The sequence below is a fragment of the Brienomyrus brachyistius genome, chromosome 16 (genome assembly GCF_023856365.1).
Source record: "Brienomyrus brachyistius isolate T26 chromosome 16, BBRACH_0.4, whole genome shotgun sequence".
NCBI classification, from domain to species: domain Eukaryota; kingdom Metazoa; phylum Chordata; class Actinopteri; order Osteoglossiformes; family Mormyridae; genus Brienomyrus; species Brienomyrus brachyistius.
The window spans coordinates 28463058-28490340 of NC_064548.1; the positions used below are offsets into that span (position 1 = coordinate 28463058).

General features: G+C 42.4%; 1 protein-coding gene across 3 annotated transcripts in view; it reads right to left on the reverse strand.

The window, feature by feature from the left end:
• Positions 1–27283, reverse strand: part of LOC125709685 (rho GTPase-activating protein 6-like) — a 77860-nt gene that overhangs the window by 19122 nt on the left and 31455 nt on the right. Inside the window, exon 1 of one of the 3 annotated variants that reach the window (XM_048978358.1) lies at positions 23974–25865. The exons of the other annotated variants lie outside the window; for them this stretch is intronic. Coding sequence (XP_048834315.1) covers positions 23974–24015 — 42 coding nt within the window. The 5' untranslated portion in view covers positions 24016–25865. Of the gene's footprint in view, positions 1–23973; positions 25866–27283 lie in introns of those variants that run through there. 3 annotated transcript variants of the gene reach the window in all.

The following is a 27283-nucleotide window of genomic DNA, read 5'->3' on the forward strand; positions in this document are numbered from 1 at the left end:
AGCATCTCCTGGATGTTCTCTCCATATGCTTCTCTCACCATGGTGGTCCAGGATGGGCAGCTTGGGCCATTTAGACAAATCATTTATGTGACGGGACCCTGAAATCTGTAAGTCAGCTAAAATGTGGCTACAATGCAGTGAGCCTATGATGGGTAGCATCACTGAGCTCTCCAGATACCTCCCTAACAGGTGTGTGCAAACATGTACTGGCTGAGCACTGTACTGTCTGAACACGAACACTTAACACTGGAGATACTTTATCATTGTTTATGAGGCTTTATTGATGACTTGCTATTTTTTTAAGAACATTAAAAGCACATGCATATAAAGCAGTTATATATATATATATATATATACACACACACACACAAACACACACACGCACACAGTAAATAATGATTCGTCTTTATCTTATTTTGTTAACTCAGAGCACTAGGCATGCATTACAGATTAATGTATCACTTAATTTCTCACATACTTTACTCAGGCATGAATATGCAAGTTGCAAAGTCAAAAATCAGAAAGACTTCGCTTATGGCCAGGCACGAAGTACAGAATTTAATTTTGTTTGCTACTTGGGCAAAAAGTATATAAGTCCAGGAAAACGGAATTCATGTCTAATTTGTAGTTGTTTACCAATGGTCAGTGAATTGTCTTCAGATGGAAAACTGCCTTCCAAGTAAAAGCCAAATAATTTCCCCCCTCTCCAAAAGTGCTGACAGGCTCGGTTAACAAAATACATGAACAGATTATAAATGTATGAATTTTGATCTTGCTCAAGCAAGACAGGGCTTTCTGAGACAGTGTGAGGTACAGGGCTTTCTGAGACAGAGTGTGAGGTACAGGGCTTTCTGAGACAGAGTGTGAGGTACAGAGCTTTCTGAGACAGTGTGAGGTACAGAGCTTTCTGAGACAGTGTGAGGTACAGGGCTTTCTGAGACAGAGTGTGAGGTACAGGGCTTTCTGAGACAGAGTGTGAGGTACAGAGTTTTCTGAGACAGAGTGTGAGGTACAGGGCTTTCTGAGACAGAGTGTGAGGTACAGAGCTTTCTGAGACAGAGTGTGAGGTACAGAGCTTTCTGAGACAGAGTGTGAGGTACAGAGCTTTCTAAGACAGAGTGTGAGGTACAGGGCTTTCTGAGACAGAGTGTGAGGTACAGAGCTTTCTGAGACAGAGTGTGAGGTACAGAGCTTTCTTATATCAGGAAAATGGACATTGTGGCATCACCCCATGATGGAATGTGTGTTTTTGCAACACAGAGCGCTTATGTTCTGTTACTCATCCCACATACTCACAGTCTCTTTGCATGTGCGCCTGATGACTTGTAGCTTAACGCAGGTGAACTGATGAGTAAATTACCTGAGGCACGTGTATCTCTGCATGCTCTTTCGGGTTTATGATGCATCCCGAAAGATCCTTTGATTCTACATGTAGAGTACTATCCTATTCTTTTAATGCGGGCGCTGAATCACCACAAAATTTAATAAGAGGCTATTGAAAATGGATACAAGGATACAATGACTGCATCATTAGAGTAATATGTCCTTTCTCCTTTCTGCACTCTATTGATCCCCAAGGAGACACATTTTATCGAAAACAGGCGCAGCAATACAGATTGCAGGCTGCCATGACAACCATTTTCAAAGTCTATCACGAATCTGCTTTCCATTTTGTATTTCACTGCTGTGGTTGTGGGCGATTGAAAGTCAGCCTGTGCTGTTGGAGTCAGGTTAATTTCACGAGCTATATACCTTTCCCTTTATTATCATTTTAGAAAACTGGTAAAATATTTACGATCAGTCAGTTCAACAAATGTTCGCTGTATATACATAATAGGAATGAACCATAGATATATATATACAAATAGGGTTATGTGGATCTCAACAAACGGAAAATTTCTAGATAGTTCCTCTAAGTAAACACTCCCATGGTTGCAGCTGACCATGGCTTCAGCAGAACAGGGCTCAGATACAGCCTCCTGTTTTTATGGATACACATTCACATTCCTGAATGGTTGTATCATTAACGAAATCCTTAAAGCTGTATTCCACCAGGAAAAAAAAACTGGGCCCAGTGTGAGCAGATGTGTAAGACACAGGTCGTCATCTAGGGCTGCTTAGGCGCAGAGACAGAGGACTGTTTTTGCAAGTAGCTCGATATTAAAAAGAATAAAGTCCTAAATAGTAATAAAAAAGTGGGAAATCCTGAAATGTGAAGAGCAGGCTAAGGACAATCCTTAATCAGATGGACAGTCCTTACTCAGATGGACAGTCCTTACTCAGATGGACAGTCCCTACTTAGATGGATAGTCCTTAATCAGATGGACAGTCCTTACTCAGATGGACAGTCCTTACTCAGATGGATAGTCCGTACTCAGATGGACAGTCCTTACTTAGATGGATAGTCCTTAATCAGATGGACAGTCCTTACTTAGATGGACAGTCCTTACTTAGATGGACAGTCCTTACTCAGATGGATAGTCCTTACTTAGATGGACAGTCCTTACTTAGATGGACAGTCCTTACTCAGATGGATAGTCCTTACTCAGATGGACAGTCCTTACTCAGATGAAATATGACATTGTTCTACGTCAGCTCACGTGAATCTCATATTTAGCCATGAATATGCACATGAAACTGTGTATTTATTCATGTGGAATCACACATGGAGCCACAAGGTCAGGACGACCCCAAAGAGCTGACCCTATCCCTGAACAGCCATGTCTTCATCTATCTCTTGCTAATGCTCTCTTGGTGACACTGCATGCTCTAGTGCTTTGCACTTGTCTAGCAGGAACCTCGTCCTCAGGGTGCAATTAGCTCTTCCGATTCCAGGTTCTTACAATCTTGTATTGCAGCTTTTGCTCCTGTGCTGCCTTGCACGTGTTACTGGTCACTGGTAGAAAGCTCAGCCAAGCACTTCTGCTGGCTGTATCCTTCTTATGCATTATCTGCCTCACCTGTACGTTTGGACAGAAATGTCTGCTAAATACATAAATGTAAAGGTAAACAAGTTTCCCCATAACATTTTAATCACAAAAGTAGGAGTGCCTCCACGTACATTTCAGATGTAACAGACTTAACAAATACCACTTGGCACCATAAGTTACACAAGGCAATGAATCTCTGGGTGGTAATGAGTTGCAGGGCATCAAACTGGCTGTAGAGGGCACGGTCCCGCCTGGCAGGCGGCTCCAAGCTGACGCACCTAACCCTAACCTCATTAATCACCCTCAGGCCAATCACAGAATTGCAGAGAAAAGGGGGGAAATCCCGCTGTCCTGAGCTTTTCTGCTGGCTTTGACTTGCTGTTCGGCCTCAAAATGAGTAATATGAGACATAAATCCTCCCCCATTTTCCTGCCATCCTGGATCAATCCCAAGTCACATCCCAATATCTTACATATGACATAATTCAACAAAAAATCTAAAACTACAAACAGGTTTGGGTTATTAATAAATCATTCCAAAATCCTGGCAGCCCCTTAGACCAGGGAAGGTCCTGCCACCCTTAATCCAATCCAGCCCCCCCACCCCCATTCTCAGTGGCCTACAATTTTTTTCAAAAGATAAATTTTAATTAAAAGCAAACCCAAAAGTCTGCATGCCAGAGTTTCCTGAGCCAAGTTCTCACTGATATCCTGTTTCTCCGTTTATTTCAAGAAAAAGACAGTATGACTGTGATTAGCAGCCCTGCGTTGGGGTCTGAAGCATCGCTAACAGTGTGCAAAGATTTCCCTTACAGGCTAATTTTGCTAAGGAGACATTAAGTTCAGGGGATGGAATGCAAAGTGGTGAATGTGCTGCATTTACTCTTGAGATGACTTGATAGCACAAGCAGGGGTTAAATTGCCTGGAGGCTCATTGCTCTGCCCTATGCCTCAAGCGGCAGCTGGGTGGACTTTCCTGGCCCACCTCCATCCCTTTGATATACTGTAAAAACATGAAAGGCATAAGAAAAGCTGATTAATTCTGCAACAGTCAAAAAATGTTTATTCATCTAGACACTCCATTTCTGCATTGTTTACACTATGTGGTGTGAGACACGTGACCTTTTCCATCTGTTCTCCAGTAAAAATCAGCAAATGGACTCTGACTCAATACATTTTATTACTTGATAACTTAATATCTGGCTGTTCACTTTGTCCTGGGTCCCCTGCAAAATTAATAGACTGACAGATGTTCAGGAAATCCCACCCACCTGCTGCAGACCGAGGCATGTTTACCAAAGACACCCTATTGACAGCCAAGATGTCTTAGTAGATCTCTGGTTTGCAGATCACTTAATCTGTTGATTTGACACCCTTTTCCCTTTTCACATCTGGGGTTCGCCATATACAGATCCTGCAATGCATTTCCCCGGAAGAATAGTCATGCGTGTAACTTAGTGTCATTGTAGGAGTGGACAGCCAGATGTGTAATAGGACACATGCATGTCAAAACAGAAGCACAATTCAGTTCAGTCAGCAGAGGCTGTTGCTGGTGGAGGAGCTGCTATTTTCCGACCGAAATCCAATGAAATGGAAACATGAGCAGTAGAACACGCTTTTAGTTGATGTTTGGACATCTGAACAAATCAGAACAGCAGTTACTGGTTATGGGTAATAACACACAGTGGCTACACAACACTCCATGTTGTCAAAGGAACCTGCAAGATCCAGAACCAAAACTTTAAAACCAGTGAAGTAGGACACCAGGGTGTGTGACTGACCCCACTCACATTTCTCACACCTGTCACTAATGAATCCAATGGAATGTTCATTTATGACAGGGGACTCAACCCAGAAGACGAGAGCCAAGGCAGACAAAAAGCACCTGGCATGTTAGAATTCCTATCGGGCGCAACACGTCACATTTATTTATTTAGCAACGTACAGTGATAAATTGGGGTCAGCTTGACCCTGTAGCTATCAGGGTTAAGGGCCTTGCTCAGGGGCCCAACGGTGAAATCACTCTGTGAGGGTTAAGGGCCTTGCTCAGGGGCCCAACGGTGACATCACTCTGTGAGGGTTAAGGACCTTGCTCAGGGGCCCAACGGTGACATCACTCTGTGGGGGTTAAGGGCCTTGCTCAGGGGCCCAACGGTGACATCACTCTGTGAGGGTTAAGGACCTTGCTCAGGGGCCCAACGGTGACATCACTCTGTGGGGGTTAAGGGCCTTGCTCAGGGGCCCAATGGTGACATCACTCTGTGGGGGTTAAGAGCCTTGCTCAGAGGCCCAACGGTGACATCACTCTGTGGGGGTTAAGGGCCTTGCTCAGGGGCCCAATGGTGACATCACTCTGTGGGGGTTAAGGGCCTTGCTTGGAGGCCCAACGGTGACATCACTCTGTGGGGGTTAAGGGCCTTGCTCAGGGGCCCAATGGTGACATCACTCTGTGGGGGTTAAGGGCCTTGCTTGGAGGCCCAATGGTGACATCACTCTGTGGGGGTTAAGGGCCTTGCTTGGAGGCCCAACGGTGACATCACTCTGTGGGGGTTAAGGGCCTTGCTCAGGGGCCCAACGGTGACATCACTCTGTGGGGGTTAAGGGCTTTGCTTGGAGGCCCAATGGTGACATCACTCTGTGGGGGTTAAGGGCCTTGCTTGGAGGCCCAATGGTGACATCACTCTGTGGGGGTTAAGGGTCTTGCTCAAGAGCCCAACAATTAATTAAACCACCAGTTTTCTGAAGACAGACACCGATTCCCAACCCACTGAGCCACACACTACCTACCAAAAAAATAGGTTCACTGAATTGCTTAGGGATATAGGGCTCGTATAGACAACCATGACATTACACTATCCAATTCTCAGAGGACCACTTGTAGTCCTAAAATATGCATGATGGTGAGCTGTGGAGTGGTAATGGAACTATGTCTATGACCTCGTTCACAATGGTATTGTGGTCTTGGCAAAACTCTAATATCATTAGTGGTGAAGTTAGCATGGGGAAGTGTGAGTACGGTGCAGTGTGAGCAGGGTGCAGTATGAGTACGGTGAGGTGTGAGCACGGCGCGGTGTGAGCACGGCACAGTGTGAGCAGGGCGCAGTGTGAGCAGGGCGCAGTGTGAGCAGGGTGCAGTGTGAGCACGGTGCAGTATGAACACGGTGCAGTGTGTGCACGGCACAGTGTGAGCAGGGTGCAGTGTGAGCAGGGTGCAGTGTGAGCATGGGAATGCGTGTGTGGACCTGCACAGCTAAGGTTTCAACCGTAGGAAAAGTGGGCCAGTCTGACAGATTTCTGAGATCTGCCTGCTGAGTGAGGAGTGTTAAAAAGACTGTACATCACACCAACGTCACCAAGACCAGTGCAGCTCCCCAGCAGATGTAGAAAATTGGCATCAAAAGTGCAGAAATAGGAGGTTGAGGAGTGTGGTGGTTGAGGTTATGGGCCTTTAAAAGAGATCTCCGATCATGTAGAGTTCAGTAACACATGTTGGTGATACACCAATGTTACTGAGCATGTCATGCACATGTTGTAGTGTGAATAATCTGCACACAGCAGACTGGACATCAGGTGATGACCCTGTTTACCTTGGGGCTCACTGCCAACAGACTCAGCACTGAGCTTATAGCACTGAGAAATGCATTTGCACACAGGAAGTGTCACTGCTACTGACAGGTGTCATCCACAGATGTTCCCATATAAATCTAGCTGAACACTGGAGATTGGCCTTCTTGGGGAGATGAGGCTCAGTTGTTCACCCAGCTGAGACTGCAGCTCTGTGATCAGTCCCATTTGCCAGCCCGCCTCCTTTCTGGAACCCAACCACCCAGAGAGAAGCAGGTCATTTGTGTGGTCCACAATATGCCCTCCACTGCCCCTATCAACTGAGCACACTGATGAAAGGCAAAGTGAAGCAAAAAGTAAATGTCCACTGTTGCAGTCCTCACTGTGAGGACCAGCTCCCTGGAGAACCACAGTGTTCCACCTTTTTTCAATCTTCAGCACTTATTGGACTTATTGGTTGGGTGGTGTTTGCTACAAACCTCGGTCAGCAGACGGTCCTCCTTTCTCTTTTGATTCTGGTAGAACTTTTACAGTAACGTTTTAGAACAAACAGTTCCCTGAAATTCAAGAATTATGAAAAATACATATGGAAAACAAACCAAACCTTTCATTATCCCAACAATGCTTCAAAAAAAGCAGGGAAAAGCTGCACTGGCCGTTGAGACAGAGAGACGCACTGTTACTGAGCGTGTCGGGTTCTTGGCTAGAGCACCAGAGTCTGACAGATTTCAGTTGTCGCCGGTCATCCAATCACAATCCCACTCAGAGTATCTCCAAAAAGGGACAACACAGCCTGAGAACAGCCTTTCTGCTCCGGCATGCTAAGCAGAGACATAGCCGCACTCAACAGAAAGAATGTTTTCACTCCTTTTCGTGGATTTTCGGCATGCTTCTATAGTTATCATCTGTTTTCAGTAACTTGTTACAGATATATCTGCTTTTCAGATGCACTCTGTTGATTAGTTTATAGGTAGCAGAGATACAGCCTAGATATGATACCGGTCCATCACAGGGTCCACATGCCATTGGCTCCAAAGCCCCCCTCCTCCACCTGTCTCCTCATGGTACACATATGGCGAACACGGCTCGCATACGGATGAATTTCTGAAAGGATTCTGAAATCCCAAACTGTGTCTCACTTCTGTGTATGGCAGTAAAGAAAATCACACAGGGTACAGCATGAAAAAACAAGAAAGAATACCTTATCTCTTCAAAAACTGGGGAACAGTCAGCTTTGAGATTTTAACTGGGGGTGGGGTTTGCGATGAAATTCTTGACCTCAGAACAATCCTTCTCTTAAATCTGCCTTGATAAGATTATACTTACTTTGATCCACTGAGTCAGATTTGTCATAGGAGCTCTGTGGCAAAGAGGGTTACTGATTTACTGAGCAAGAAGCCAAAGTTATAATCTTTCCATGGGACTGCAGTGACGTTGGCTGTGTGATGTCTCCTGTCTAGGCAGGGACATCATCCAGCAAACTGACGGGAAAACCCATTAGTTAATCGTCATTCTTATGTCATTAGTCACAAATAAAGAGCTACAACACAAACAAATTTCAGTTAATCTTCATTCTTATGCCATTAGTAACAAATACAGAGCTACAGCACAAACTTTCAGTTAACTATAATTCTTAGAGAAAAATTAGAGAACTACAGGTGAAAATTGATTTTCGGCAATTAAGATTGGAATGTAACTGTCATACTCAAACCTTAATTGATGTCAAGGCGGTACCCTCAGAAAAATGATGTTTGATTTATTTGTGGTGTTTATTTTAAGATCCCACCTACAGTTGTTTCAGTACAACTAGTACTGAACTAGTATCCACTCAAGAGCAGGAATGTTATACTCAGAAATATACCCTGCAGAGATTGGTGTGACGTCAGATAACAATCCCACTCAAGAGCAGGAATGTGATACTCAGAAATATACCCTGCAGAGACTGGTATGACGTCAGCTAACAATCCCACTCAAGAGCAGGAATGTGATACTCAGAAATATACCCTGCAGAGACTGGTGAGACATCAGCTAACAATCCCACTCAAGAGCAGGAATGTTACACTCAGAAATACACCCTGCAGAGACTGGTGAGACGTCAGTTAACAATCCCACTCAAGAGCAGGAATGTGATACTCAGAAATATACCCTGCAGAGACTGGCGAGACGTCAGCTAACAATCCCACTCAAGAGCAGGAGTGTGATACTCAGAAATATGCCCTGCAGAGACTGGTGTGACGTCAGCTAACAATCCCACTCAAGAGCAGGAATGTGATACTCAGAAATATACCCTGCAGAGACTGGTATGACATCAGCTAACAATCCCACTCAAGAGCAGGAATGTGATACTCAGAAATATACCCTGCAGAGACTGGTGAGACGTCAGCTAACAATCCCACTGAAGAGCAGGAATGTGATACTCAGAAATATACCCTGCAGAGACTGGTGAGATATCAGCCAACAATCCCACTCAAGAGCAGGAATGTGATACTCAGAAATATACCCTGCAGAGACTGGTGAGACGTCAGCTAACAATCCCACTGAAGAGCAGGAATGTGATACTCAGAAATATACCCTGCAGAGACTGGTGAGATATCAGCCAACAATCCCACTCAAGAGCAGGAATGTGATACTCAGAAATATACCCTGCAGAGACTGGTGAGACGTCAGCTAACAATCCCACTCAAGAGCAGGAATGTGATACTCAGAAATATACCCTGCAGAGACTGGTGAGACGGCAGCTAACAATCCCACTCAAGAGCAGGAATGTGATACTCAGAAATATACCCTGCAGAGACTGGTGAGACGTCAGCTAACAATCCCACTCAAGAGCAGGAATGTGATACTCAGAAATATACCCTGCAGAGACTGGTGAGACATCAGCTAACAATCCCACTCAAGAGCAGGAGTGTGATACTCAGAAATATACCCTGCAGAGACTGGTGTGACGTCAGTTAACAATCCCACTCAAGAGCAGGAATGTGATACTCAGAAATATACCCTGCAGATGCTGGTGTGACGTCAGCTAACAATCCCACTCAAGAGCAGGAATGTGATACTCAGAAATATACCCTGCAGATGCTGGTGTGACGTCAGCTAACAATCCCACTCAAGAGCAGGAATGTGATACTCAGAAATATACCCTGCAGAGACTGGTGTGACGTCAGCTAACAATCCCACTCAAGAGCAGGAATGTGATACTCAGAAATATACCCTGCAGAGACTGGTGAGACGTCAGCTAACAATCCCACTCAAGAGCAGGAATGTGATACTCAGAAATATACCCTGCAGAGACTGGTGAGACGTCAGCTAACAATCCCACGCAAGAGCAGGAATGTGATACTTAGAAATATACCCTGCAGAGACTGGTGAGACGTCAGCTAACAATCCCACTCAAGAGCAGGAATGTGATACTCAGAAATATACCCTGCAGAGACTGGTGACACGTCAGCTAACAATCCCACTCAAGAGCAGGAAAGTGATACTCAGAAATATACCCTGCAGAGACTGGTGTGACGTCAGCTAACAATCCCACTCAAGAGCAGGAATGTGATACTCAGAAATATACCCTGCAGAGACTGGTGTGACGTCAGATAACAATCCCACTCAAGAGCAGGAATGTGATACTCAGAAATATACCCTGCAGAGACTGGCGTGACGTCAGCTAACAATCCTACTCAAGAGCAGGAATGTGATACTCAGAAATATACCCTGCAGAGACTGGTGTGACGTCAGATAACAATCCCACTCAAGAGCAGGAGTGTGATACTCAGAAATATACCCTGCAGAGACTGGCGTGACGTCGGCTAACAATCCCACTCAAGAGCAGGAATGTGATACTCAGAAATATACCCTGCAGAGACTGGTGTGACGTCAGATAACAATCCCACTCAAGAGCAGGAGTGTGATACTCAGAAATATACCCTGCAGAGACTGGTGTGACGTCGGCTAACAATCCCACTCAAGAGCAGGAATGTGATACTCAGAAATATACCCTGCAGAGACTGGTGTGATGTCGGCTAACAATCCCACTCACTCAATTTCCCTGATTTTTGTCCGTTCAATACACAATTGCTCTAATATAAAAATTAGCTTTCTTTTATCAGACCTCCAGTAAAAACACCTAGACCTTGATGCACAACATATCTGTCTCCATTCAATTTCCCAAATGTTTCATATTTATATGAACTTTAGTTAGCAGGCCTGACCATTCAAGGCAAGACAAACTGCACATTACAAGCTTAATATCTCTATTCTTCTCTCCCATCTCTTTTATGTGTCACAATTTCCCACCCACTGCCAGTCCTACTCATACCTATACAGTTTTTAATATGTACAAAACAAGAACTTCAGCAAACAGTAAAAAAAACAGCTATTTGCCATCCGGTTGCCATGGAAACAGTCTGATAAACTCAGCCAAGACACAGGAAGTGAGGGAGAAGCTCGCATTGCACACATGAACATCTGATGACGGCCATGTCATGACAGCCATGTTCACATTGGGGCACAGTGGTATCAGTCTTGGAGACTCGTGATTGTCACTTTGGATACGCTCCCCTTACCCCAGCTCCCTTCTTATCCCACCCTCATGCTTCCTGTCCGTTACAGACCCATGATTTATATCCTTAGTCCTTCTCTCCATCTCCATAAAAGACATGTATCCTCTCACAACAAGACCATCATCTTTAGTGACAATCAATCTGCTTCCCACACGCTGCATATTATCGTGCTGCCACTTAGATAATACAATAACCTTCAGCAAATTGGCAGAATCAGCAGCGCAGCCAAACATTATTATAGTTCATGTAGAACAGGCATTATATATGGGGTCTTTCGGGACAATATCTGAGAAGTGCCACTCCGTACTCTAAAGTGGTAGCACTTCCTCACTTTTCACAGACAGCTTCCTTTCTCTCAGCCAGCAGGGAGCAGTTTTGTGTCCTTACCGGCGATCCTCAGTACTAAAAACATCTAATGCACCTTTGACCATGTCAGGTTCTTGTTAAAAAAAACCTCAACTAAACATAACCAGACATGTGTTTCTCCAAAGGGATTACGGGAACCACCAAAGACCTGCTGACAAATGGCTACATGAATACAGAACAAATGCAGAAACATTTCACTGCCTGTTGTACCCTGATTTGTTTATATGGCCATTGCAATTAATGCTTTGAGTTTGAGAGGGTTGGTTACAAACCCAAAAGCTGGGCAGTGTGGCTTTGTCAAGCTGCCAAGCTCTCTTTTGATTGCAGCTCAAGATGTAAATAAAATCCACAACTGCTGATGAAGGACACCCTTTATTAATCAACCTTCCCCTGGTGCCTCTTCCTCTTCTCCAGTGCACAGCTTTCCAGTGGCATCCAACCATGACCAGGACCGCCACATTACAGTGTGGTACCAGCAGCTTGCTGAGGCCCAAGTATGTTTACATCCATTTAGTCAGAAACATCACACACACAAACATGTTCACACACTGGCATATACACACTATCCTCTGTCTTCAGATATCCACAATAAGTCACGCGTCCTGGTAAAATGTTGCAGTGTCCCCCTATAATCACAGAAAAAAATCCAGAAAGTTTCCCCCCCACACATTTTTATCTTGACTGTTGTCTTAGACTAAAGTTTTTAAATCCAGTCCTCATGGACCCCAAGACAGTCCACATTTTTGCTCCCTCCCAGCTCCCATCACACCTGTGCCAGCTATACACTTTTGTTGATTACTTGTGTCTGGTAGGAGGGAGCAAAAATGTGGACTGTCTAGGGGTCCTTGAGGACTGGCTTAGATGTTTAAAAAGGTTGCAGAGTGTATGAGTAAGAGAAGCAACACTGCAAAGTCTCCCTGCTGCCTTGTATTATTCCTGCAGGCTTCCCAGTATGTACTGCACACTGCAAATTAATATGAGTACACTGCAGACAACAGCAGCTCCCCCTGGAACATTCAGAGAGCCACTGGCTAACATAAAGCCTCCTCTGGTGCTGCCATTTCTCTTTTACGGTGTAGCTACTGTTGGGTTACTTGGCAACAGGCAAGCATTGCTGTCCTATTTTCCTCCCCAAGGATTTTCTATGTCCTCTCAGACTGCAGTCCAGTAATTACTCTACTGGCTATTTGTTTCCCACAGAACCTTTAAAACACTTTTACTACCCACATTCAGAAAGCAGTTAATTGTGTAACAATGCGAGAACTTCCGTGCTAAATTTACGCAATTCTGCATGAACTAAGAGTCAGCAGTGACGCTCGGATGCGTACGTGTGGGTTTGTCCTGTTGAATGTGTTGGGAAGGTGTTTTCATGTTTTGGTTCAAACAGAAACCACAGGCATCATCTGGAGAATCAATCCGGACATTCCTCAGATGTGAGTCCATGGGACTGTGAAAAGGTTTTTCATTGTCAGGACAGAGGGAGGCAGGCGCTCCAAAAGTTTACATTTTAAAGGAGATTGTGTAGTTTGAAAACATAATTATTTCGTAGCTGCTTACTTTGCGATAGCTCTTGGTGTGCAATGCACACAAATGCACTGTGATGATCAGTTATTAAACAATCGCCACCCTTTCCTCTGTAAGTGCTGCTGAGTGCATGACTCCTAAGCATTACATGAGCATTATACGCACCAGTGTTCTGTATATATGCCCTTCAGTGCTCAGTTTGCTGGATTTATGATAGATTCAGAGCAGTAAAACTCCACATATATTCAAACCTACCCTGATAAACTTTCAGTCTTTAAAATACATGTGAATGACATTAAAAAAAGAGCCAACACTGAAATACAAGAAGAGAACTGCAAGAATACAACACATGCTCTGTGTCATTATGTTAGGGAAGCCTGTTATGTTAGTGTCGAAATAACTTGTTTCAAAGGTTGTAATGAGAAAAAGTCCTACTATGAAAGCCCATGAGTTCACATACCGCAATCCGGCACGATATACACAATACATTGTAACATTTATATTTCTGACCAGCAAATGATCCTACAAGTGACAGTTTGGACTCATTCCCTGAATAAGCAACTGCACAAAAGTGACAGAACTCTGTGAAACGTGCTGTTTTCAGATGAACAAAATCACTTCTCAAAGAATGGGCTTAAAACACCCACAATCATGTTCTTAAAATATAAATTATTATTATTAACAATAATAATAACTATAATAGATAGATAGATAAAATAACATCAACGACAAAGGGCAGAGTGTTAAGGCACTCAGGGTATGTCCACATGAGACAGGCAGTCCCAGGAGACTTACCCCCCCCCGCCCCACCCAGCCACACACACACACACACACACACACACACAGGTTGGGTATTAAATGTTCTGTAATGCTCTGAATTTCAGTCTCTGGGAAGGGCCTGACCCTCCTGTTTGACTGCTATTGGGAATACAGCTCTGTCCTCTATAGTTCGCCTCTTTTCTGACACCCTTTGATCTCCCAGATTCAGTCATGGAATATATAGGTACAATTAAATTTTATATTTGAAATATCAATATTGCTTCCTTCATAGACATGGAAAACGCAACTAGCTACTTTTACTGACACTAAAATAAAAGTATAAAAGCCAAAAACCAGATTTCAGGGTTAGCACTGAAGTAAATGTTCAAAACAAAGAGAAAGTTACCATCAAGCAATTAGGAGTTTTCCGGCATAGTGACATCCCTACATCAATTAAAATGATTCAACAAGTATGAAAAACCATACAGTTAATAACAGGCAGCCACAGAGCAGGTTGATAATGTCGGCCCAGAAGGAAATGGATTATTCCGTTTTCATACATGTATACTAACACATAGATATGCCGTGCTCATTAATCTAAGATGATTTTTCCCTCTAGTGAATACAGGCAGAATTTTGATATCCCTCAACAAAAAAGTTTGCATGTGTAAGCTATAAGTCTTGTAAATTAATTTGATAATCATGATGTCAGATGTAGAAAGGAGATCTTCTGTTACTGATACAATTGATCTTGTATACACACGGAATTTAAAAAGACACAGACTACCCTCCAGAATATGTGTAAAGCACAGAGGTGGCAATTTCTGGTTCAGAAAGTAAAAATCCAGACCAGGATTTTGTTTCAACCAACCAGTTGAGTACTATGTGACTGACTCTTTATGCTCAACTGGTTGGTTGAAACACAATCTTGGTCTGGATTTTTACTTTCTGGACCTGAAATTTCCACCTCTGGTAAATCAAATGCAATCATCAACGAAGTATGCAAATGTTGTAAAAGTATCCTGAAAACCAGCCAATCCATAGCTTAATATCAGTACTACTAAATCTCAGACATTATGCAAGTCACAAATTGTAGCAGTTCACAGTTCTACCAATATTATTAGCTGGAGACAGCAGCCAGTCGTGATCATATGTACAGTTTGTTATAAAATAATACCTGTTTGACTGAGCTGTAAGACCGTGCAAAGGGAGCCACCAGCCGTGATTCTAACTACGTGTCCTGTCACCAGACACTATCTGAACTTTTATCCTTTGTTGAACTTGGTACTAGTGAAAACAAAGAACTACATAGCCAGTCCACTCTTTGCTTCAGGAGAAAAAAAATAAATAAAAATAATAAATCAACACAAAGAACTTCCTCTCCTCAGTTATAATTCATTGCAGTACAGTAACAGTCAATTTTATTATGTATTTTAGTCTTTATCTCCTTTAGGATGAAGAAATAAAAGTGCAGTTCTACAGCACTTCCAACAGTAGCTAACATCGGTCTGCTGGTTACCAGTTTAACTGTGGTTTATGTATATGCTCTGACTTACTGTAAGTAAAACTCCACAGGAACATAAAAACACTGATTTTATACTTTATAGTGTTGTTTCCTGGTACATGGGAAAAAACATGAAAAGAGAAACAGCAAGACCTATTAATCATACCTGATAAAATGCTATAGATGGCTACCATTCCGCCAGTGGAAGGCAGGGTTCTTTATCTTCACCCCTTTCAAATCAGAACACAGCCAGCTTACACCATAAACACAATTAAATGGCTCTGACAGACAACAAGGCACCAAACTCGACCAACGAAACAATAGATCTTTTTGTCTCCACCTTAAGTACACAACCCTTGAAGAATCCAGCAAAAATGCACAAACAAAAGAAGCCATCTTATTCAATGCTAAACCATCATGGCAACTTTGAGTAGGTAATAATCTCTAAATACTGGTTAATTACAGCACAGTTCAGGCATGGTGCTCTGACATTTTGTTCTGTGTATTTTTCTTATTGCTGCATTGAAGGTCTTGTAAGTTTCTGAAGTTCACGTTGGCGACCACCCTCAATCCACCACCAGGTAAGGTGCGTATCGCAAGACAGCCCGAAATGCAGTCCCAGACCTCCCCTGAGATAAACCATCAGTCTGTAGGCATGACAATGACATTGCATGTGGAAAGAGGTTCGTTAATGCACAAACAGAACCCTCAAAAGGGCCACTGCAGGTACGCACAAACAGAACCCTTGAAAGGGCCACTGCAGGTACGCACAAACAGAACCCTCAAAAGAGCCACTGCAGGTACGCACAAACAGAACCCTCAAAAGGGCCACTGCAGGTATGCACAAACAGAAACCTCAAGAGAGCCACTGCAGGTACGCACAAACAGAACCCTCAAAAGGGCCACTGCAGGTACGCACAAACAGAACCCTCAAACGCCTCTGCAGGTACGCACAAACAGAAACCTCAAGAGAGCCACTGCAGGTACGCACAAACAGAACCCTCGAAAACGCCTCTGCAGGTACGCACAAACAGAACCCTCAAAAGGGCCACTGCAGGTACGCACAAACAGAACCCTCGAAAACGCCTCTGCAGGTACGCACAAACAGAACCCTCAAAAGGGCCACTGCAGGTGCGCACAAACAGAACCCTCAAAAACGCCACTGCAGGCACGCACAAACAGAACCCTCAAAAGGGCCACTGCAGGTACGCACAAACAGAACCCTTGAAAGGGCCACTGCAGGTACGCACAAACAGAAACCTCAAGAGAGCCACTGCAGGTACGCACAAACAGAACCCTTGAAAGGGCCACTGCAGGTACGCACAAACAGAAACCTCAAGAGAGCCACTGCAGGTACGCACAAAAGATTGCATGGAATTGCATGATTTCATGGCAGTTGTAATCTTTCTAAGTTCCACTAAAGACAGCAGTGGATCAAAGCAAAATGTCTTTTCTCCCCTGCACTGACACTAAAGATATTTGTTATTCTTTTCCAAAAATACAAATGCCATAATCGAGAAATTCCTTTACCAAAGCAGTGGTGTGAAAGCTTCCTGTAAAACATAAACAGCAATTTACGTAAGAAAAGAAAGTGCATAATTTATACACTGCTCAGTGATATTTATAGCCAGACCAATAACATGCACTGATGGTAGCAGAGATAAAGACTGAGGCGCGGTGAGTAGAAGGGCGACTCTTCCGCTTTCTGCACTGACCGGATATCTCTCTGATCTTCATTCTGCCTCATTTCCATTAGTTACTGTGGCTTTTGTCTTTTATTTTAACACATGCAATGAACTTCCCAGTGTAAATGTGTCCTGATTTTCATAAGCTAATAAAAACATTTACTCTATTAGTGGTGATAAGAAATTTTAAAGTCATTACACCACAGTCCGTTAGGTCGCTAGGACTACTGTGGAATGTTTCATGATTATAACTTATAAAAGCCACCCATCTTCAAAGCACTTAAATCCAGTTCAGGGTCACTGTAAGAGTACACAGGTCAACACCCATCATGCCAGTCTGTCAGTGGGCACACACTATGGAAAATCTACACAGTTACTAGACACAGGAGGACACATGACAGAGGGAGAACATGAAAATTCCACACTTAGAGCTGGGGGTGAGATTTAAACTCATCATTGTGCGGCTGTGAACCAACCAGCTACTTACTGAGCCACCAAGTTGCCCTGGTAAGGGAATCAGTGTCTTCGCATTAAGCTCTTACCACTGGCAATTATTTCCTATGGATAAGTGGCTGATACAGTTTGCAGAACTTTACATCTTTAAACCTTAAATGCTTTTTGTGCTTGCTGTGAGAAGATTGTTTTGCCAATGCAAATCCTCATATTTCACATCAACCCCCAAAGAGCTGACTGACACAAAACTAAATGTAATATAATAAAATTTGTAAAAGCCCCATCTTGTTCAAATATTTATAGAAACCTTGTAAAAAGAGCAGTTTGTTAATTTTATTGTTAAACTCTACTTAGATGAAGTTGCCCATTAGAATGCGCTGGGTTCAGGTTTCATCACGTAAAAACTGTTTGTGTGTGTGTGTGGGTGTGTGTGTCTGTCTGTCTGTGTATGTGCGCGTATGCATATAAACCACATTATTGTAAACTGACCTCTTGATGTGTGCGTCCCGGCTAATATCCCAAGTTACCTCTGAGACAAACGTTCACACCACGAGCTATGGATGTGTGCCCGTGTTTTTAAACGCCAGACTTCATCTGTAAAGTCAACCCACCCCCACTGCCCTTCGACGACAGTGGCTGGAATTTCAAACTTGTTGCCACAGATTCCAAACGAGCGTGGCCCCCAACGGCATCCCAGCGATGGGGGAGGGTACCACACATAATGATCTTACCTCTTAAAAGCACCTGTGCGCAGAGCTGTGCATTTTGGGTGGAGGGCTCTGCATGAACGACGAACCATTAGGGAGAAATTCGTATCTATACCACAGACAGTAATGTGAGATCTGAGAGAGGCACTCCAGGCAGAAAGGCAGGAGCAGAAGGAAGCCAACTTCCAGCTTAGATAAGGGGCACACTTTCATGTATTGTATGGTCCTATCATTTAAAACAAACACACACGCCTGGTCAACATAACTCTGCCCAAAGCCAAAAAGAAAACACACAATCCTCAGCCCAGTTCTGCAGCTCTGAACCGCAGAACAAACAAACAGTCTTAAACCCAGAGAAGTAAAACGAATGCTCATCTTTTGATGGACAGTGTGTGATTGATGGGGATGATGCTACATTACCCCTTGAGACAACGAAAGGTTGCTTAGGTGCTGCACATACTGTAATGCACAGTCTTTATTATGGAGATCAGATCCACCCATCCATCTTTTTTAAGCACATATCCAGTGCAGGCTTGCACTGAGGCACACGGCATGGAGCAGGTTTGCATGCCCCGCACATAATTGCACGTGTTTTCTTTGGATATTCCCATTTCCCTCCACATTCCGAAATCAGGAGGTGATCTGTAGGTTTCTCTTACTGTGTGTAACTGTCTGCCCGGTGATGTGCTGAGGTCAAAGCCAGGGCTGGACGTTCAGCTTGCTCACTCACCTGAGGTGAGTCAAAAAAACTTGCCGGCTAGTTAAAAATAATTGAGTATGTCTAGCTGAGTTGGTTTCTCCACTGATCAGACCTCAGTTTTACCAGCTGCCCACTTGGGTGGATCCTCTAGTGGACAATCATCAGGTTTTATTTTTCCTGGCTCCCTGGAAGCAGGAATGTCAGGGGAACATGTTCACTCTGAAGTGAACTTAAGAGCAGGTTCTTTGGTGCTCAGAGCCAGTATGATTCTAAGAGTGTCTGCCACGATCAGCATGCCAGTTTAGTCTGAATGGGTGCTTCCCACAGAAACAAATCAAACGGATGCACGTTCCTCTTGTGTGGTTTCATATTTTAATGGACATGTTATGCAGTTACCTCATGTACAGACAAAGGCCACACATGCTAATCTCTCAGACCATGCATTCTTACCTCCAGGAATGTTTCTGATCTACTATACAAAGATTGCAAAAAAGGTCTTTACCACACTTCTTGACAACTGACAGTTTCGAAATCTGTTGAATGGTAACATAAGATCTGTGTTTTCCAATATGAAACCCAGAAGAACATCTGTTTTTGCATAAATAGTCATAAGCATGGACACGAAATAAAAGAGCGGTGATAGATGCTTTCAAAAACATGATGTTTCTGTTGCATTCACAACAAAACCAGTTTCTATAGTAACTGTGATAAGTCACTCTGCATTGACTGCAGCTAAGCACCAAAGCAGTGTTCTGACAGCTAAGCACCAAGGCAGTGTTCTGACAGCTAAGCACCAAGGCAGTGTTCTGACAGCTATGATCTGTGGCAGTGTTCTGACAGCTATGATCTGTGGCAGTGTTCTGACAGCTACGAATTGAGGCAGTGTCCTGACAGCTATGTAGCGAGACAGTTCTCTAACAGCTAAGTGTCGAGGCAGTGTTCTAACAGCTAAGCAATGAGGCAGTGTTCTGACAGCTAAGTATCGAGGCAGTGTTCTAACAGCTAAGCAATGAGGCAGTGTTCTGACAGCTAAGTATCGAGGCAGTGTTCTAACAGCTAAGTATCGAGGCAGTGTTCTAACAGCTAAGCAATGAGGCAGTGTTCTGACAGCTAAGCAATGAGGCAGTGTTCTGACAGCTAAGTATCGAGGCAGTGTTCTAACAGCTAAGCAATGAGGCAGTGTTCTGACAGCTATGTATCGAGGCAGTGTTCTAACAGCTAAGTATCGAGGCAGTGTTCTGACAGCTATGTATCGAGGCAGTGTTCTAACAGCTAAGTATCGAGGCAGTGTTCTAACAGCTAAGTATCGAGGCAGTGTTCTGACAGCTAAGTATCAAGGCAGTGTTCTAACAGCTAAGCAATGAGGCAGTGTTCTGACAGCTAAGTATCAAGGCAGTGTTCTAACAGCTAAGCAATGAGGCAGTGTTCTGACAGCTAAGTATCGAGGCAGTGTTCTAACAGCTAAGCAATGAGGCAATGTTCTGACAGCTAAGTATCGAGGCAGTGTTCTAACAGCTAAGCAATGAGGCAGTGTTCTGACAGCTAAGTATCGAGGCAGTGTTCTAACAGCTAAGCAATGAGGCAGTGTTCTGACAGCTAAGTATCGAGGCAGTGTTCTGACAGCTAAGTATCGAGGCAGTGTTCTAACAGCTAAGCAATGAGGCAATGTTCTAACAGCTATGTACCGAGACAGTGTTCTGACAGTCCTGTGAAGGTGTGAAGCACAGATGGTAACACTGTGCAAGTTCATAGTGAAAAGATTTAAAACGTTTATTCCACAGGTCATCAACAGAACTGAAGGAATTACATAAAGGGGATTAACAGAATTGCTTTAAAACAGAATCATTGTGTTTGATACCAGTACAAAGACATTAAATACAACTGAGAACTTAATTATGAAACAAAACAATGTGTTTTCAAATATAATAAAATTTATTGATTGTGCATTTCTGAAAACCAGGATGGTTATTTTAGTATAACATTATTTTTTTTGATGCTCTGACATGGGGAAACCAGGAAATAAATGTATTAAGGAAAATGCCCTCTTTTACTGACACTGCAGGCCTCTTATGTTACATTTCTTTTGCCAAGTCTAGCTTGAAAAAAGTTTGTTTACTGTCTCTAAACTCTTTTCATTCTTTATTCATTAAACCAACCGTGAAAAGTTAAAGAAGATATTATGCTAAGGGTTTGTTTGTCCACAGTGACATACTTTGCTGAATTTATTTGGCACTGTGGAAATGTACAACGTGCACCTTCACTGCAGTACATACATATGACAATAAAAAACCCTGATCCTTTACTAAATTCAATACATCCACTTTGCTAGTATAATGCAACCTCAAAAGCCTTAAAAATTAATTGAATATTTTCATACATCCATCCATTTTCTATATTTGCTTGCCCTGTAGCATAAAGCATATTTCAAAATTCTTTAACACAGTTAATGCATAAAAAATGACACTAATCAGTTGTAAAGTCTATATTATACCTTGTGCTTGGCAAGTCATTTTTTTTGTAACTTTGGTAGCATGTTTTGCTTGACCCTTGGGGAACAGTGTGACATTGTGACACATTCCTTCTTCAGCAAATGTGAAGGACAGTATTCTGTCTCTCAGCTACCATGGGGTGTGGACATCACTTAACGCTGTGGGACATTAGCACTACTACTACTCCACAGTACTACCAGAGCTTTCACATCACCTGAAGCACAGTATTACAAGAGCTATGACATCACCTGAAGCACAGTACTACAACAGCTATGACATAACCCGAAGCACAGTACTACAGGAGCTATGACATCATCTGAAGCACAGTACTACAGGGGCTATAACATCACCTGAAGCACAGTACTACCAGAGCTATGACATCACCTGAAGCACAGTACTACAGGAGCTATGACATCACCTGAAGCACGGTACTACCGGAGCTTTCACATCACCTGAAGCACAGTATTACAGGAGCTATGACATCACCTGAAGCACAGTATTACAGGAGCTATGACATCATCTGAAGCACAGTACTACAGGAGCTATGGCATCACCTGAAGCACAGTACTACAGGAGCTATGACATCACCTGAAGCACAGTACTACAGGGGTTATGATATCACCTGAAGCACAGTACTACAACAGCTTTGACATCACCTGAAGCACAGTATTAGAGGAGCTATGACATCACCTGAAGCACAGTACTACAACAGCTATGACATCATCTGAAGCACAGTACTACAGGGGCTATGACATCACCTGAAGCACAGTACTACCGGAGCTATGACATCACCTGAAGCACAGTACTACAGGAGCTATGAAATCACCTGAAGCACAGTACTACCGGAGCTTTCACATCACCTGAAGCACAGTATTACAGGAGCTATGACATCACCTGAAGCACAGTACTACCGGAGCTTTCACATCACCTGAAGCACAGTATTACAGGAGCTATGACATCACCTGAAGCACAGTACTACCGGAGCTTTCACATCACCTGAAGCACAGTATTACAGGAGCTATGACATCATCTGAAGCACAGTAATACAGGGGCTATGACATCACCTGAAGCACAGTACTACCAGAGCTATGACATTACCTGATGCTACAGAAGATGATTACAAGTGCTCACAGGAGGAACAGCTTTTACGTTTCACCTAAACTATTAGCTATTTAAATCAGCTGCCTGAGCCAGCAGCTTTACTACATTTGAATTATTAAAATAATATTATTTTTAATCACTGGCATACTAGAGAGATGCTAAAAATAATCGTGATGATAATCATAATGATAATCATGAACTCCTTTTCATCCAGAACATAGGCAGCTGGGCCTTTACACCATTCAGTTGGAGTGCAGTATGTGTATCTTGTCTGGGGGCACTGCAGGGGCCCACCCGCTGGAAGGCTGGAGAAGCCCAGTTTAACACAAACTGGTCTGTATCTGCCCCATGTCACAGACCTCTCCATGAGAACCAAGTGGTGGGGGGACGATAAACGATAGTGAAGCTATGCAAGAAAGGTCTAGACAGAAGATTCTGAACCTAAATAGACATCCTTCCGGTGTCCTCACATCTTAGAAAGTTTCAGGCCTCTGCTTATGACATTACTGATTTCACAGCAGCAGCGACAAATATTAAGAAAAGGACCATTGTGTTAGGTGATGTGTTAGACAGGGTTTAATCCCAAAAGCGTAAACTCTGGCCACATACCCTCAGAACGAGCTGTCAAATAGCTCCTGGGCAATTTGTGCAGCCATTTGTCTTACGTGCAACTTCGTAGTGAGTTATATCAAAATGCAGTTCATCTGGTTGGGCATGACTAAGTGCCACTGGCCTGCCCTTGAGAAATCCTCAATGCATGTTACAGGAAGGAAGCGATGTGAGGAGCAGGGAGGTGACCACAAACATACCCACCAGCCAGCAGCCTAACCCTGCACACCATTCACAGCACACATGTCAGGAATATACCACAATTAACCCAGTGCTCCCACACACAGGTTTTATAACAGCAGATAAATTATGATTCAGCCATAGGGCCTAAATAAAATGCATATTTCTTCTGCATATTTTTTCCCTTAGTAGAAACAGCAAAATGATAAAACCGTGTTACAGTCTCCAGCCAGCATTTCCAAGTCACCAGGAGGCACATACCATCATGTAGACCTAATGAACTCTGATTCCTCATCATTTTTAGGTCATTTGAAAAACCAGGTAAAACCTGAAGCACTTTAATGATGTCTGACCTTTAGTGCACGACACCAACATGGCAAGAGATTTTAAGCTTTACTGAGTTTTTTGTTTTTGCAAACAGAAATATGTAGTGTTATATCGAGTTCTACGTATATCATAAGGACTTAAGCAGCATTCATAAAGCTAAAATAAGAAAATCAATACTATTTGAAAATGTAAACACAGGTTCCACGTGCAGCCATCAGCATCGAAAAAGCCTTCACAGTAATTATCCCCACGACCCCATGCCGCCCCCCCCCCCCCCCCACACACACACACACACACACACATACACACATAAACACAACATACACACAACATACGCCTCCGCTAAAATATATCTCCATGCATATCCGCAATATTTCTGCATTATGTCTGCTATCGAAATACAAGTAATCTATACAGTACAGTTTATACTATGGTGTTACTTTTTAAGCAGGAGACATTTCGGAAAAAGATGTCTTTGAAAGTATTAGATGGACAATATCGAATAGTAAACAATACTTACAAGGTAAGTAATGTGCTTTTCGAAGAATACCGAGTCTCCCATGACTGAGTAAATATCCACATAGGACTGACAAGTTGCGAAGAAGCGAGTATCAATAGTTTAATCGAATCCAGCAGACAAATTGCAATACATTGAGTCTTTAACCATAGTATCGAAAAAGAAGAGTAAGCAAAAACGGAGACCGAAAAATGCCGAAAAAAGAAATGTTCATCTCAAAACAGTACAAAAAAAAAATCACACTTCATTTCACAAAACAGCGCCGGAGTGAGCGATTTATCCATAGCGCCTGGGCTGCATGGACAGATGTGCGTAGCTGCATCGCCGCGGCAGGAAGGCGAGGCGGGGCGCCGCCAAGGGGCTCCGCTCCGGCGTGGACAGGAAAACGCTTAGACTCCTTACAAATGCGGTCAAAGGGCCTGTTATAATAGACTTTACAAGCCTCCTTATCAGTACATTTCTGAGAAGAGCAGACTATTGGAATGATGGCCATTTACGCACGAAATTCTTCCACTTACTTTTGTTTATACCATTGCAGACACAAACCGATCGAACTGATTCGCTGCATTAAAATGCTCTTAAACTAAAAGCACATGATATGCATTCTTGTTAAAGTTCAAAACTACTTTTCACTACCTGCTAATAAACAGTTATTGTAGGCAGGTTTTCTATAAGTCCATCACGTGATGGTAAGTCAGTAGACTGCAAGTATTATAACGGGTATGATGACACCAATTTACTTTATTAATGAAATACAGCAGCTACATCAGTGTGCTTCACAACACACACCGCCCCGTGTCTCGCTTCGGGGATCGATGTACACACCCTGTTCTAATTCTTGTTATTATGTGTAGTTAAATAAATCTACTCATTCAAAATATTGACCAAAAGCAAATTATTTCCTTAAAATTTGTACATAGTGACTTTCCAAGTTAAAACGTGACAGTCCTGAGTATGGTAGAGGTAAACCACATTGATTATGACTAGAGATTTATGGATCAGTCTCAGACGGGACATTACTGATGCTGATTCATGTCCATAATTAGTACAGTAAATTATCCTGCTTTTTAAATGGGTAAAACTATTAGATATTTAACTAAACGTAAATAAAATATAGTAGTTAGATAAACATTGTGTTCAACTAAGCAATGTGATACCATGGTACTCATATGTTCCAGGGGAAAAGTTCATTCTTCCGAGGGCATTTTTCGGTTATTACTCCTCTCAGTATCGGGAAGACAGAAAGTGCTGCTTCAAATGCTTCTTGGTTGAGGCATATCAACTTACAAGAAACAAACCATCAAACGCATATTTGAAAATAAATCAAACTCAGGAGTGAAAGTACAAGAAATGAGCCATTCAATGTCAGTGTCCAAAAATTCCAAATTAAAACAACATGCTTCATTTGAACAAACTTTACATGAGTTGTTATTAAGCAATGCAAAAGTGAGTTAGCCAGGATTAGGAATTTGCAATTTGCATTTCAATGGACTGCAGTATACTGACTAATAACTGTCTGATCTAAGTTGTTTACAACAGTACTTTATAAGTCGACTTGTAAAATCAAGTTGGATTCTTGGCACGTAGTTGATTCTGGCACTACCACTGTTTTCACTAAAGACTTGAAATGTATGTAACAAACAATACATACTGGTGACAAGTCTTAATAAAAACACACAAACTCCAACCATTTTTCAACCCTCTATTGAAACCGCATAACATTGTTCTTATATAATTTAAAGGGATGAGCTTGGCCTTTATTTGTAGTATATTCTATGCCTGGGTGATTATTGTTGTTAGTAAACAATCTATATTTCAAATCTTCCTTTGTGATTCTGGAGTTATAATATCTGTGAATTTAGAATCACTATGAATGCTTTCCAGTTTTTCTGTGACCTTACCTAGGATAACATTAAAATAAAAATGTTTTTAAAACATTTTTATTCTATAATCGACACACGCTCACAAAATTGCGGTATTGGATCCAGTTAACTGATGTGTCATATTTCTCAGCTTGTCTGTGGTCAAACTGTATGTAAATCGTGTGGATGTGCGTGTGACATTACTGCTACTGTATGCATTTTGTCATACAAAAACAATGAAAATGCTGTCAAACATATACAATGTTCCTATAACTTGCAACCTAGGAAGGAATTGTTTTAAACTTTTTTATTTTAAATTAATAGGACAGTTCACCCCCCCCCTCCAGAATATATGTTCAGGTATGCTGTAGTGCTATAGTTTGCCTAGTTTTGGAAATATTGGCCATACAAATGTCAGTTTTCTCTCAAATAGAATCAGACTGAATGGCATTTCAATGGCAAAAAAAATCACCAACAATGTCTCTTAACAGATATCTGGGTCACCCCAGAAATCCCAGGGGCCTTTTAGTGAGCAGTTTCATATAAGAACTCCACACACCAACCATATCACTGAACAGAAGATAGCATCGGGTAGGGTTGGGCTGATACCTGAATTTGCATTATTCATTATTGCTGCAAATATATCTAGATAATCTATAATATATAAACACATGATCATAAATGAATCAATCAATGAATGAATATGTTAAAATACTGCATTTTGCATTTACGTTTACAAACAATGCATAGGGAATATTAAACATGCCCTGAAAACACATATTTGTAAAAAATTAGTTCCTATGACGTAGGACAGAAAACTTTGCTGGGGTGTGCTTATCACAGAACTGCAAGAAAAGAAGATTTTTCATGTGTTTGTTTTTTAGTTTGATAATGCATTCTGCCCCAGTGAAAACAGACTTAGTTGTATCTAACAATGAAAACTCTTTACAAACACATTTTTTTCTAATTTTATCAATATAGCTGGAAAAAATCAATAAAGAAATATATTTATCGATAATTTTTATTATCTGCTCAACCCTAGCTAACTTCTGAGCAGTGATACAGGTGGTGCGTGGAGTTCAGTAGAAAGAAAATAAGTGCTACATGAAACTGTTCACTACAAGGATTCGTAATCAGGTTATGATTTCCGGTTAGACACATTGCTGTTAAATTTCTCAAATGTATTTTTTGGTGCTTTAATCACTTTAGAAAGAATGCCATTTATCCCAATATATTGATAAGAAGACTGATATTTCTACAGCTGATATCTCCAAAACTAGGTAACTCAAGCTTTTCTCCTGCCGTCTTACTTTACCACTGGAGCCTTCGCTGCAGTTGCCACAACACAATCGCATAGCTGTGCTCTGTAACTTTTGAAAGAAATTGTTTTTCTTTCCTTTTCATGTCTGAGCTTCCACTTGTTTGAGCCTAATACTTCAAAACTAACTAAC